This window comes from Neovison vison, chromosome 5, assembly GCF_020171115.1.
Source record: "Neovison vison isolate M4711 chromosome 5, ASM_NN_V1, whole genome shotgun sequence".
NCBI classification, from domain to species: domain Eukaryota; kingdom Metazoa; phylum Chordata; class Mammalia; order Carnivora; family Mustelidae; genus Neogale; species Neogale vison.
This window is the reverse complement of record NC_058095.1, coordinates 165004203-165019253: the sequence shown is the minus strand read 5'-3', so window position 1 is coordinate 165019253 and position 15051 is coordinate 165004203. Positions and strand designations below refer to the sequence as shown.

Here is a 15051-nt window from a genome sequence, read left to right as displayed (position 1 = left end):
AGTAACGGTCCCGTTACCCATGTGTGTGGTCCTTGGAAACCCGCCCAGGTACCAGGGAGACTGGTTGGGAAAGAATGCCCGTCCTGTCCGTGGGAGACACTTCCTTCTTTTAATCAGGAGTTGCTTTGGCTGCAGCTCCCACGTCGGGAGCAGGGAGGGGCAGCGTGATTTGCAGACTGAGCCAGCGACCAGGGTGTTGTGACTGGGAACAGTTGCCATAGGAAGGAGCCTGTGTTGATACTAGATCTCGTTAATCAGTTTTTAATTCAGATGGATATAGTACTGATCTTAGAATTTCAAACATAATGTATAGGTATTTAACTTACAAAAACACCTTTTAGGAAAACTACAGCATTATGGTCCTGTTTAAAATCAGCAATGAGAAGTTTCTCGGCACACCTTCCCCCTGGATAAACTTCACATTAAACAGTGTGCACTCTCTCTTCAGTGTCTGTCCAGACCACAGCGGAGACGCGCGGCGGCCGTGGGGGGAGCGGGGGAGTGACACGCCTGCCTACTTAGAGCCGAGTCTCAGGAGATCCACTGCCTCCCCAGTTCCAAACGGGGCTCCCGCCGGTGGGATCCCATACGTTAGAGACGCGCACGACTGACTTCAGGGGCAGAGTTGAAGTGTTTGACCAGAGTAAGAGAACAGTGCGGTTGGAATAACAGGATTGTTTTGTCTGGATCCCTGAAGGCTTAGCGTCCAGGAATGGTGATCTGAATGACGCCGGAGAACCAAGCACTCTGGGATGTGCACCGTTTCCGTCTCGAATTCCAGCCTCCGGAGGCCCCTCTGTTCACAGAGCAGCGTAGCTGCCATGGCCGGAGCCCGCCGTCCTGTGCACCTTCCCTCCTGCCCCTTTCACAGAACCCCAAGGCCTCCCATGGTGTTTCCAGAACTCTCACTGCTGCATGTGGGGCCGTGGCGGGAGCTTAGAGTCTGTGAAATGTTCCCCCACGACAGAACCATCTTCATTCCGGCCTCAGGTCATACTTTGATTTAAACAGAACCTTTCTTTAAAAAGTTGTTATCCAGGTAAATTGTGCTAAGTGGGTAAGAAATCATTCTGATTGATTATGACCGGTGGGAAGCCCCCGGGGGAGACTTTCCTTCCCGAGTACGTGAGGGCTTGCCAGTGGTTGGGACTCCCCGTTCTGCGGGGAGACCACAGGCATGCGAAGCGTCCTGGGTCTCCTGGCCAACTCCCCTTGGGGGCTGACCCACACCTGGGACCCCCACACCGGCACCCTGAAGATGCACGACAGGAGGTCACTAGTCTGTGCCACGAGCCCAGCCTCGCCGAGGTCTGTCGTGCAAACCTACTTGGCAGTGTTTGGGTGCCCGACAGCTCCCTTGTGCTGGGTCCAGGGGTTCGCACCCTGCTAGCCAGCCAGAGCGCCAGCACCTCACAATGATGTGACCATAGAGATGGAATTTTTAAGAGACGTTTCTGCCTTGAACGTTAAAATAAGCCTGAGTGGGCTTTCTTCAGGAGCCCTAGGTAAGCTTGCAGGTGTCCTTGGCAGTTGGAATCTCGTGTTTGGGGGGTGCCGGGCTGGCTCAGTAGGAGCTTGTGGCCATGAGGTCAAGCCCCACACTGGGCGTAGAGTTCACTATTAAAAAGTGAAACATAACTCGGTTTTGTCCTGCACGTGCTCCTTCCCGGCCGTACCGAGCCAGCTCAGGAATCCGCTTCCCGACAGCACCCTCCAGGGCTCCCCGCCTTCCAAAAGCCCAGGGACACCGCCCCCCGGGCTTTCAGACTGCTGGCGCGGAAAGCAAACCCGTGGCCGTAGAATCTTGCTGAGAGTTGGCCGCGGCTTCAGACGGCCGTACCGGTGCCCGGTTCTGCATCTGGACCGTGGTCAGTCATGCTTGCAAAGTCGCCTCTGCAGGAAGGAGGCTGGGAGGGTCTTTCTTGAGCCGCTGCTAGGCAGTGTCCTGCCGCAGATGGTCCGCGGCTAACGTGTGCTGGAATCTTGTGTCCTCGACAAATGCCTCCTGTGGCCGACTTGGAGGTAAGGACTTTTTTTAACGAAATGTGTCGTGGTCTTTGCTTTTTCCTGTGGAGGTGGGTAGAGAGACGGGAAGAGCAGGTGCTGCTGCTCCGAACCCCAGAGAGCGCCCAAACCGACCCCTCGGGGAGAGACGCCGCGCGTTGTGTGTGCGAAGCTGCCCTTCTCAGACCAGCGTGGCACGTCTCCGTGGCGCCTTCGGCAGGGAGGAATGGGTGTGGGACAGACCAGTGTGCCCGGCGCCATGCTCCGACGGTTCCGAGAGGCCGGCGTCCATCTCGGTTCGTAACACACGGGTTTAAAAAGTAAATTGCGCCTGTGCCGCGGATTCCTAGACGCTGGAGCGACCCGGCCCGGGCGCAGCCGGACTGTCTGCCGCGGAGTTTCTAGAAGCCTTGCAGGTGCTTCATGGCAACGATGCTCTGTAAAGACGGCCTGTCTGTGGGGAACCGGCCTGAGTGCGTTAGCATATGCTCCCCTGCGAAAGAGTTTCTGGACTCCTTGGGTCGGTTTCGGTTTTGTCCCCTTCGGTTCCGAGGAGCCGTCGGCACTGACGGCGCACCTGCGAGGTGGCAGGGTTCCAGAGTCGGGCCCGTGCTCTGCCTGGGTCTCTCCTTCCCGGAGTCATTTCCACGGCAAACTGGCCTTGGCCCCCGGCTCCTCCTCTTCGTTTGACCTTGAATGTCCCCAGACTCCTCTGCCCGCGGCCCCTTCGGCCCCCCGGGGCTGCCGCTCTTCACAGCCGGCCTTTCCAGGGGGCCGCTCTCCTGATTCTGTCATGTTTGTTTGCTTCCTGCGTTTGTGCCTTTTCAGGCTGCAGAGTGGGCTTCGTCCATGGATACGGTCCCCCTTCTGAGCACTGGGCTTAAGGGACGAGAGGATAAGTAACTCTGCTCTCAGGAAGCGCTTTCAGATTTGTCCCCTGTCGGGGTTTCTGTAAACTGCTTTCCTTTTCAGACATGTGAAATGGCACACTTAGCTCGGGGCTCACCGTCCCCAGGAACCCCGGCCCCCGAATCCTGAAGAGCAGACCTTACGAGTACAGACACTGAACGCCGTGCTGTGGCCCCGTGCAGCTCCCCGTTCGCAGAGGCGTCCGTCCGCGGCTTTGCTGGGCTGGCGTGTGCCCGTTCTCCGTGGACCACTGAACTCCCAGGACAGCTTACCAGGCGCAGGAGAGGAAGGAGCAGGACCCGGTCTGCCCACGCAGGCCGCAGGCTCCTCAGAGACTCCGCAGTCTCTGAAATGACTGGCTGAGGTCTCCCCGAAGGTCCTGAACACCACCACCCCCGCCCCCTCATGAGGGTGGCCAGTTTGCCACAGACTTGTGGAAAGTACCTGCTTCCCAGGGTGGGTGGCAGCTTGCCTAGCACCGATGGGGGCCCGTGGAGGAAGGCGGAGAGCCTCGAGTGGGAAAGCCGGAAATCCATGGCTTAATGCCTCGGGCCTAAAAGCACCTGTGTTGTGAGTGACCTTGGCCTCCTGCCTGTGCAGACCAGCTACACAGGTCACACTGCTCTGTTTCTCCCACATGCCGGTCGTCCGGGACTTGTGTTCCTCTTCGTGAAGACCATACATTATTCTCTGGTCTCCGCGGTTTGGCTTAGGGTTAGCGGCAGTCTGGAGCCCGTGTGTTTGCTCCTTCCTTTTACATCTATTAAAATCGACTCCTGCCTGCAAATCAGAAGTAACTGAAGCTGCAGAGTTCATGTCTGTTTTTAAATGTTTATTGGGAAGATTTAGCACAAAAGTTGTTTATTGTATATATACTTTGACCCAGAAATTTATCTGATTAAAGACCCAGAAGTACACAGAAGGTGCCGAGGTGAGGCTTCGACTGTGGTGCTCCCGACAGGACAGCTGGGGAGTTGCAGGGGTTAGAATGCGACCCTACAGCGGATTCTTACTTGACTTTAAAAGGTTCTTTTGGACTTTGCTCACGAGCTTAATTCATGCCATGGTGGATGAAGAAAAGCAAGGCATGAAGACGATCTTGGGGTCCGATTCTGTAATAGCATGTGTGTGCGGAGACCAGAAAGCCACATGATCACGAGAACGTGGCCGCTGGGGGCAGGGTGGGGGCGCCCAGGGAAGGTGCCCAGGGGAGTGTTTCCACACAATGAGTGTGATTCTTGCAGGAAACGTGATTAAATGTGCATGTTTGTTTTCCTCCAAGATCCAGAGAATGATCTTGTTTTGAGGAATGCGTGTAACTTCAGCCTCAAAGATCTTGGAACTAGGACTGTATTGTTCGTTCCTGGTGTTACTGTACCTTGGTGCACGGGCCCATGCCCCCAGAACAGTATTTAACCTTGGCTTTTACTTTCCTTTCTACTACTGAGATTAGTGAATTTTTTTTTAATTTAGGATGATTTTAATGGTTTTTATGTTATTCAAGAATTGTCTTTGTATTTTTTTTTTAAGATTTTATTTATTTGACAGAGATCACAAATAGGCAGAGGCAGGCAGAGAGAGAGGAGGAAGCAGGCTCCCCGCGGAGCAGAGAGCCTGACATGGGGCTCGATCCCAGGACCCTGGGACCATGACCTGAGCCATAGGCAGAGGCTTAACCCACTGAGCCACCCAGGTGCCCATATTTTTTATGAAAAATAACTGAAGGAACATTTCGGGCCATAATACAGAGTATGCTGAACTTAGAAACATATTTAGAAATCTCTGTGGGTCGTAGAACTGCTTTGTTTCCTCCAGGGACCAGCCATGAAGGAGAATCTGTGCCCCTGGGTACAGGTAGAGTAAGTGTCTGAAATCCCGTGACTTTTCCTTGGAGCTGCACATTTCGGGAAGTTTCCTGGTCGTGCTCTAGGCTCCTTGCTGATCCCTGGATTCCGTTGTTTTCACAGATTGGGAGCATTCAGGGCTCGTAGAGGAAAAAAGGAGGGAGAAACCATGATCTTAAAAGCTTGCGGGTGCAGAGATCTAAAATTGCCTTTGTGTTCTGTGCAGCTCGGAGCTCGGGTCCCTGCACGCCGCTGGGGAACAGCGACGCGGACGATGAAGCTGACAAAATGGTGGTCGACAGAGAGCTCACGGCTGTCACAGGTGGGAGTGGACAGTTCCCTGTTAGCTGCGGCAGCAGCCCCATGGTCGAAGACAGCAGACAGCAGGAGGGTGGTTCTGTCGGACCCAGAGAAATAGAAGTATACACGGTCTCAGCGATGCAAACGCCTTGCCGCTGCAGGAGCCAGTGTGCGTACTATTTCTGACCCGAGTGTCCTTCCCAGCGCTGCACTTTGTTGTCCGACGTTTTAAAGAATGTTACACTACAGTTTGCGCATCTGGGGCGAGTTTGTAGATACGAGGATGTGTGTGTCGGGTGCATTCTGTAGATAGGAGACGTTTGAGTGCAATCTTCCTATTTTGGTTTGACGCTTCCGCTTAACGTGCCTTGTTTAATTTCAAAGAGGTTTCGCATGCTTACTTTCCTGACATGTGACCTTCGGGTGAACACACCAGACATCTGTTGCTAGTCGTTCCGCCTGGTGCGCAGCAAGGATGACTTGCTGTGGACATGGAGGACGGTAGATGGTTTTGACCTGCGACTGGGCTCGCCAGCGTGGGGCCTCCCACTCGCCTCTGCTGGCTGCTGTGGTTTCTGGGACGGCAGCTCCAGACCAGCCAAGCGCTGGGCGCCGTGGCCCGCAGACACGTACACGCTGCAGGTGTTCATGTCTCCGCACGGGCGATGGTTAAAGGCTGTTTCTTTGAGCATTCAGAATCTCTCAAGACTTTTCCTTGGAGTTAACACTTTTCTCTGCCAATTTTCTCTTTAGATGACCATGAAAACATCTTAGCAGTTTTCTTACTGTGTTAATGTATATAGACATAGATACTGGTTTGTTTAAGGTTTTATTATGTCTCTATGCTAAATTCTTCACTGGGGTAAGAGATTATGCATTATGCTTCCCAGACATACACGAAAAACCATTTCTGTGACTAAAAATGGAAGGAAAATGTGTACATCTTTCTAGAAGCTACAGGGTTACAGGTGGAATCACCTTTTTGCCACATCATTAAATGGGTAGATTTTCTATGGAAAATTCTAATATGTTAGTAATTTAAAGACCTTGGCTAAAGACAAGTAACAAAACTCAAAACTTTTCAAAACAAATGACATAGCTACATGCTTTAAAAGGCAGAAGTAACCTTACACTTCAGGCGTTAACGTCCTGCGTTTTCAGGCCAAATTTAATAGCCAGCCGCGTTGAAAAGGCCACACTTTTATTTCAAGCCCAGCTTGTCCTGTGTGACGGCGCCATACTTCCGGTCACCTCGCGTACAGCACCGTCTGCCCACGTGCACAGAACGGGCTGAACTCCTGGGGGCCGTGCCGTGGGCAGGCAGGTGGTGTGCGGGAGCACGGGCCCGGAGAGGCGTGAGGGGCAAGGAGCTAGGACGGTGTTGGAGGCAGCCAGGCGGGGTCCCAAAGAGCCAGTCTCTAGGATGCCCGCCGTTCTCGTGCTCAGCTGGATTAGATTTCCCACAAGGACATGAGGTCATCAAGTAGCCTTGGTGTTGACATTGCGTCTGGCGCGCGCCCTCGCACCCCCCGGGGACTAGAGGAGATGCGTGCGCACGGAGCTCGAACAGAGAACTGAGTCAAGGCAACTCCGACGTCTGACCCAGTGCTCCTGGACCTTTTCAGGGCTGATCCCCTGGACACCTCATGTCCGTGTCTGTTACTGGGACACAGTTATTTGTCTTAGTGACCATCAAGGTCGCCATCATACTCCTGAATTTCATCACCCAGGAACACTGATAAAAGTTCTCTGGGATTAGCTCATTTTATTCTTCTTATTCTACTTCATGTTCAGTTCTTGAAATACTACTTCTCTAGCCTTGAGTTTTAACTAAATAAAAGAGCTGTCCTTTAATTTGGGGAGAAAAAAAAAGTCCCTTATCCTCTGAAGAATTTATAGCAGTTATAAAGTATGATTATCACTTAAACTGCCAGGAAAATGATTAATGGAATGTGTAGAAGGTGTTTTTGTTCATTGAACAGGCCACGATTTTTTATTGGCAGGAAGATTTGCGGGACACACAGAAACCTATGTCCAAGTGCAAATCAGACACCTGGCTGGTGAGGCGGAAAGTCAGCCCTTCTGCGGAGGGCCACACTGTGTCGGGGGCCTGTGGGTGCGGAAACATGTCCTCGTTCCAATGGTCGTGGGACTCCGCTCGTGTTTAATCCCATACCTTGCTTTAACAGCTCAGAACATTGAGATACAATTTCCTATTACCAAGCAAGACCTAATTCTCATTCTTTGTACTGTTCTGTGAACTCCTATGAACGTGACTATTGAATCCCGGGTTTCCTTGTACAGAAAAGTACCTTGTAATCGCTGTCCCCTTGGGCTCGGGTGTGTTGGGATCGACTCTGTCATTCCCCCCAAGACATCTCCTCTTGGTGGATGTCTCCCTGTGCAGGTTAAGCAACATTTTCCCAACCTAAGCGTTTTTTTACCGTAGCCTCCTTAGATGAAGGAAGCCTTGGACGTCGGAGTCCACTTACCTGGCGAACTCGGAAGGCCCTGCCAGGGCTTCCGCTGCTGCGCCGCAGTCCCAGACCGCGCGCATGAGAGCGCTTAGCGTCCCGTCCTCGCCGGCCGCTTGCCGAGCCACGCAGGTGCCACGCGGACGCGAGGGTCGCTGAGATCTGAGCTCCCGTGCCGTGGGCCGCGTCCCCAGAGCTCGCGTGGCGCTGCCTCGCCCGGTCCCAGGAGCCCCCAGGCCCCCGTTTCGGCGGCCCCCTTTCTTTCTTCCTTTCCTTAAGAGCTGGAGAGGGGTGGGGTTTTGTTCTAACCCTGTGGGAAGCCTCCCACTTCGTTCTGCTGGACTGTCCCGCAGGGGATTTTTACAACGTCTTCCTGAAAGTGGTCTTGACACAAGAGCACTTTCTCGATTCTGGGCGTTGCCGGCGGCGTTCCGGGGCTGCCGGCCCTTTTCCTGCCGCAGAGCCGTCGCCTCAGGCGTTCGCAGTCAGTCGCTCGCTGCAGCCAAAAGCCAGAGAAGTGTCTTGTCTTACCAGGAACATGCTGCTGTTGGTTCTATTTTTAAATCTGCCTATGCGGTTTTTTACCTCCGGAAGAGGAACTGGTTTGTTTTAAAGAAAAAAAAAAAAAGAAGCTAAGTAAACCCTTTAGAGTTGCGGCAGCAATGCAGCTGTTCTAGTTCCTCCTCCCTCTGGTTCAGAATTCTGGTGACAGGTGTGTCTCTCAATGCAGATCTGAAAACCAGTAGCCCCGCGTCGGACACACTGACACATGGATGTGTCATCAGTGGACATTTGGACTTCCCCTCCACGACACAGCTCAATGGGACGGAGAGCAGGAGTGACCAGAGCTTACCAGGAGCTCATGGTGTTAGCAACGGCGTCGTTCAAGGACGGCCTTTTCCGAGTAGCCAGGGTTCGCTTTGTGTCCTTGGGACCGAGGAGCCAGAAAAGACCGTGGGCGCGAACGCGGAGATGTGCGGCTCTCTGCACCTGAACGGGAGCCCGAGTAGCTGCGTGGCTAGTAGACCTTCCTGGGTGGAGGGCATCGAGGAGAACCTGCACTACGGGCATTACCATGGGTTTGGGGACACCGCTGAAAGCATCCCCGAGCTCAGTAGCCTGGCAGAGCACCCCAGCTCCGTGAAGGGGGCAGAGAGGCCCGGCGGTGCCGACCTGGGGGCCATGCACCTGTACCACGGCTCGTAGAGACCGGCAGCCTGACCGTGTGGACGCGCCCATGCCTCCTGGTAGCCGACCGTGAATACTCACGTAGCGCCCGTTTGAGGCAATGTCACGACTTGTACTATTTTGTATACTTCGGCTTTCTGACAAAGTCAGCTTGTATTTGAGAAGTTCCTCGTGAGTCCTGTTGTATGCATGAGGACGGCTGACTTAGCGCCCAGGTGTTTCCTCCGCGGGTTGGCGGGCCTCTTTCCGAGTCTGATTTTTCGGCTGCCAGCCTCGGTGTTTTCCTTTGAACCCCGTCACCGTAGACTGCCGTCCTTCCCGACTCCTGGTCCACAGTCCTCTTGGAAAGCTTGCTTCTGCTCTAACCTGTAGAATCTATGACAGAAGACGGCTCGTTCCCTATGCAAAGTACAGCCTTACAAAGATTTCTTGAAAAAAAAGAACATTTGTCTTTTTCAAAGTCTTTTCATTGAAACTTTGCAACTTGCCATGTGGTGGGTCTTCTTCCAGGCACGCGTGGTGGTTTGGGGGCGGAAGCGGCCCCTTTGTCAACACCGTAGCTCCCTGCCCCGCGTTTCACTGAAAACAGCTGCAATCCGGGACTGACTGCGGCCCTGTCGTGGTTTTATCCCACATTTCTTGCTTTGTCTCTACGGTTTGTACCACAGATAACGGTTTCCTTTATATGTAGTAGAAATTACTATTTGTAGGAAATGTCGGGTCAGGATATTTATAACTGACTATTTTGACTTACATTTTCTTTTTTCTTGTTTTTTTTTGGGGGGGGGGTGGTTTCTGCTTTAAAATGTATACCACTATGTATATCCCATCTACTGAGAGAATTTTGGGTCTCTCTTAATAAAAGTGCACTACGTTTATGGTTTTATAGAAATTAGCTTTTGTTTAAGCAGCTAGTGGTCACACTGTGCAAATATTGTAATGAATTTTTACTTTTCTGATTTTTGTAATGAAAATTGGTGAAGTTAGAGAAAATGTCCATTGAACAAGCCAGTGTCCTAAGAGTGTTACTAACATCTTGTTTTTAAACTGTGCTTTACAGATTGAATAAAAAACTCTCACTTGAGCTGTGCCTGGGGTGTGCTTTCTTTCTAGGGTGGAGGAGGGGGGTGGGGGTGTCCGCGCAGGGGACAGGAAGGGAGGGACGAGTGGAGTGTCCCCTTTTATTTTGCTTGTAAGATTTTACTTTACTCCTCTGGCCCTGCCCATGGAATTTCTGGCCACTTTTGGTTTCTGGATGTAGATGCTCTAGTCTTAGGACCCTTTTCTCCCAGAGCCTCTTGGGGGAGTATCAGTTGCTCTCAGCCAGCAGTATTGTCCCTGCCTGCGTATTTTCATAAAAGACAATGACCATAATTTACTGAACGTTGGGCCAGCAGACATTTATGAACATAAGCCTTTTAAAACTATAAATTACAGTTAGTAAATGCCAACAAAATAATCTTTCTGGCATGCCCTGTATGTTATTTATAGCACTGGTTGCTTTATGCATATTACTGTAAATTTAACATACCAGAGTGAGGGGGCATTAGCCTTTGGAAGTGTCACGAAAATTACTGGAGGCTGAGAACAGAAGCGTGAATACACTTGCTGTGTCACTGCCGCCCAGCCCCTTGCCCACAGCAGGCATCAATAATGGAGCGCTGATGCCACCCAATCCCGTGCCCACGGCAGGCATCAGCAATGGACCCATGAGCCCAGATGGCGGCTGCCGCCCTTCTAAATGACTGCTCTGAGAAGCCACCCAGGTTGCTCTGAGTCTGCAGGAGAGGTGAAACCATGCAGTCCTGTGCTTGGACTAGTCCTTCATGTATTTCCGAGACTGTGTTAATATTTGCTGGAAAACATTAAGTGAATCTCTTAAAATGCCCAAGGATCAACCTTTCATTAAGTCTTGGGAGTTGTTGGACAGAATCTGACTGCTTCTCGGGGACCACCTACTGTGTAGAACCTACAGGGTCACCAGCTGTACACAGCGTGACGGATGCAGTTTCCTTGTCTTGTCGCTCAGAGGCATTGACGCTTAGAGGTCGTTACAGGAAAATCCCCTCGTGCCTGGAATTGGCTTCAGAACGACACAGGAGTGGTAGGGTGTGGACGGAACACAGCTCACACAAGACAGGGGAGGAGCCGATGTTGACACTGGGCACATGAAGGTGTTTTGTCCTACTTTGTATATATTTGGGGAAGTTTTTCATACTTAGGACCTGACAGAAAAACTTTTAGTCCTTTAAAAACATGTGGACATCATTTTAACACTGACCCAAGAATAAGCCGAAATTTTACTCTGCCTGTCTCACCAAAATAAAGTGCATTCTAAATTCTAAGAGTTTACTGGTTCTTAACTTTTTTGGCCTGAAGACTCTTTAAAGGGCTCATAGGCTTAAACAGTAATCACAAACAAATGGAAAATTAAACTTTATAAACTCCATTGACAGTAACATCAAAACCATAAAACATCTAGGAATATACCTTAAACGGTGTTCAAAACCTCCACACTGAAAACTAAAACATTTCAGAGAGAAAGAAGGTTTAAACGTTTTGGTTGAGAAAATCTGTTTGCAGATGACGTGCTACTGCATAGAGAAAACCCTAAACACGCCACCAAAAACTGTTAGAACTGATGAATGAATTCAGTAAAGTTGCAGGTTACAAAATTAAATGCAGAAATCCATTGCTTTCCATACACTACTGAAGTAGCAAAAAGAGAAATTAAGAAAGTAATCCCATTTACAGTTGCACTGAGAATAATAAAGTACCTAGGAGCAAACTTAACCCAGGAAAAGAAAGCTCCTCGCTCTGAAAGCCATAAAGCAGTGATGAAAGAAACCGAGGAGGACACAAGCGAAAGGAAAGACATTCCACGCGTGTGCATCAGAAGGACAAATGTGCCCATACCACCCAAAGCAACCTGCAGATTTAATGCAGTCCCTATCAAAATACTAACGTTTTTTACAGAACTAGAACAAATAGTAATAAAATTTGTATGGAACCAGAAAAGACTTCAAATCGCCAAAGCAATCTTGAAGAAGAAGAACGAAGCTGAAGGTATCACAATCCCAAATTTGAAGGTGTGCGACAAAGCCGCAGTCTTCAAAACGATATGGTTCTGGTGCAAAAATGGACACAGATCAATGGAACAGTATAGGGAACCCAGCACGGGAGCCCACGCTTATGTTATCTACAACAGAAGAGGCAAGAATATATAGTGGGAAAACGTCTCTTCAAACAATGCTGTTGGGGGGACACCTGACCTGAGTGCCGCAGTTGGTTAAGCACCTGCCTTAGCTGGGGGAGCAAACCCCGCATTAGGCTCCGTGCTCAGCAGGAAATCTGCTTATCCTTCCGTCCCTGCTCACACTCATGCTCCATATCTCTCCCTCTCTCTCTCTCTAAAAAAATAAAATCTTTTTTTGATTAAAAGGTGTTGGGAAAACTGGACTGCTACTTGCAAAATAATGAAACCGGACCCCTTTCTCAGAGCATACACAAAAATAAGCTCAAAATGGATTAAAGTCCTATAAATGAGACCTGAAAACGTAGAACTCCTAGAAGAAAACAGTGGCAGTCCTTTCTTTGACAATGGCCAGAGACCTTTTTCTTGGTAGATCTCAGGCAAGGGAAACAAAAGCAAAATTAGACTATTGGGACTATATCAAAATAAAAAGTGAAGGAAGCCACCACAAAGCCAAAGACAGCGTGCTGAATGGGAGGGGAATTTGCCACTGATAAGGGATTAGTATCCAAAATACATAAAGAACTTATACAACTCAGCACCCAAAACAAAAGAAAGTAATCCAGTGAAAATGACCAAGGACCCAAATAGACATTTTTCCAAAGAAACCATACAGCTGGACAATGGACACATGGTAAGATGTTCATCACTCAGGGCAATGCAAAGCAGACCTACAGTGGGGTGTCCCCTCAGAGTTGTCAGAAGGGCTAAAATAAACACACACACACAAGAAAGAAAGAACAGGTGAGATGAGGATGTAGAAAAAGGGGAGCCCTTGCGTGTTGGTATGAATGCAAACTGGTGCAGCCACTGTGAAAACATTACGGAAGTTCCTCAATTAAAAATAGAACCGCCAGGGACGCCTGGGTGGCTCAGTTGGTTAAGCAGCTGCCTTCGGCTCAGGTCATGATCCCAGCGTCCTGGGATCGAGTCCCACATCGGGCTCCTTGCTCGGCGGGGAGCCTGCTTCTCCCTCTGCCTCTGCCTGCCTCTCTGTCTGCCTGTGCTCGCTCTCTCCCTCTCTCTCTGACAAATAAATAAAATCTTTAAAAAAAAAAAATAGAACCGCCATATGATTAGTAATTATTTACCCAAAGAAAATGAAAACGCTAACTCAAAAGGATACATTCACCCCGTGTTTATTGCAGCATTATTTACAGTGGCCAAACCGTGGAAACAAGCTGAGTGTCCACTGACTGATGTGTAGATAGGGAAGATGTGATGTACATACGGTGAAATGTAACTCAGCCATCAAGGGTTCATCAGCCGTTCACGGCAACGTGGGTGGATCCAGAGGGTATAATGCGAAGTGAAGGACGTCGGTCAGAGGACGAAATGCCATAGGAAGGGGATTAAGAGCTAATCCCACTAACGAGGGGCGCTGAGAAGTGTACAGTACTGTTGAATCACTGCTGTGTGCCCAGAACTAACGTAGTGCTGTAGGTTAAGTATATTCAAATTGAAAAAGGAAAATGTTCAAGACCTGTGTAGTTTTGTAGAAAACTACAAAACGTTCCAAAGAGAAAGAAGGTTTAAATGAATGTTCCGGTTGACGTGTGTAAACAAAGTCTGGCCTCCTACAGTAAGTACTTGAGAAAGGGGGGGATATTTTCATTTTAATAGCCTTTGCAGTCCGCTGCGGGGATTTGACACCAGACCTGTACACTGGTAGTTCTTTCGGGTTAGCTGCCGTGTTGAATCAGGCCATGGCGCTGGATTTCTTACACCCGGTTACCGGGCGTTATCTTGCCCGCGACATGGGCCTCTTATCCACGCGTCTCTGTATCACATCCTGCGTTGACTGTTTGGAGAACGTCATTTGAGTTCTGCACATCTTCAAGTGTTGAAACGTTTTCTTATTAAAAAAATCATCCTAACGTCATGAACAATGTCCTAGAAGTTCAAGCAGGAAAGTGTCAAGTGCATGGTGCTGGATACGAGTTTGGAAATTCTCATTTTTGCTTGAAAGTTCAAGGGTTGGGGTGCCTGGGGGCGCTCCGTCGGTGAAGCCTCTGCCTTCGGCTCAGGTCATGATCTCAGGGTCCTGGGATCGAACCCTGCATCGGGCTCCCTGCTGAGCAGGACGTGTGCTTCCCCCTCTCCACTGCCCCTGCTCTTTCTCGTGCACTCTCTAATAAATAAATAAAATCTTTTAAAAGTACGTAAGTAAAGAGAGTGTGTGTTTTCATGCCCGTCATTTGCTGCTGCAGCTTTTCCGACAGTTCATAGAATTCAAGATCCTCTAAGCCGGTTCTGTGAGCTGAACAGCGTGGACACTGCGTCCAACAGCACATGAGGTTTCCATACAGAACAGTGACACTTGCTTTCTTTGAGTCATTTTGAAGCTCTCTCCAGAAGGGGAGGCGGGAGGTGGCAACAGCATCCAGCAGAACGAGACAGCTCCCCTCGCGGAAACCGCAGGGCCTCTGCTGGGAGGCAGAGGAGCAGGGCGCAAACGACAGTGAGTTGGGGCAGCGAGAGTTGGGGTAGCGAGCCGCTGACCATGCCCGCTGCTTCTCTACCTCCCGCGGGCAGCCTGGAGGGGGGCAATGATGGCGAGATCCTGTAGCCAGGGGGACTGAGGTGGCACCAGCGTGGGGAGGGAAGACAGGCCGAGGGTCGGGCTGGCAGAGTGGACGCGGCTCAGACGCACGCCGTGAGGCTCGCCGTCTGAGGCCGGGGGGCAGCAGGTGCCTGCAGCAGGACTTAAAGGGAGGCACGCCGGGCTGGGGACAGCCAGAGGGAGGCCCGGCCAGAGCCCCCACCGCGGGCGCTGCCCACTCTCCTAGACAGTTCCCACCTGGCCGGCCTTCTTTGCGGTGATTTCTTCCGTTAAGGTCACTGGGGCTGTCGCTGTCTCCTGCCGGGTCCTGACCCATGGAGCCGGCCGGGTTGCTCTCACCGGCGTCGGAGGCTGGCCTTCCAGAAACATGGTGCTCCCCGGGCCTCCCTTCCCGTCAGGCTACGACAGGCCGCGTTCGGTTCCTCATGGAATGGCAGCTTTGAACCCAGACTCGGATTTGCTGAGGTGACACCTGCCGAGGGCCATCCGCACGACGAGGGCCCGGGCCAGGGGGCC

General features: G+C 50.9%; 1 protein-coding gene across 2 annotated transcripts in view; it reads left to right on the top strand.

Moving 5' to 3' along the window:
* The window catches only part of ANKRD10 (ankyrin repeat domain 10), a 31839-nt gene extending 22036 nt beyond the window's left edge, over nt 1-9803 (top strand). The window contains exons 5-6 of one of the 2 annotated variants that reach the window (XM_044250120.1): nt 4984-5226; nt 8262-9803. In XM_044250120.1, the coding sequence (XP_044106055.1) occupies nt 4984-5226; nt 8262-8737 (719 nt within the window). In that variant the 3' untranslated portion in view covers nt 8738-9803. The remainder of the gene's footprint in view (nt 1-4983; nt 5227-8261) is intronic. The other variant, XM_044250122.1, reaches the window with a different exon arrangement.
* The last annotated feature ends 5248 nt before the right edge of the window (nt 9804-15051 follow it).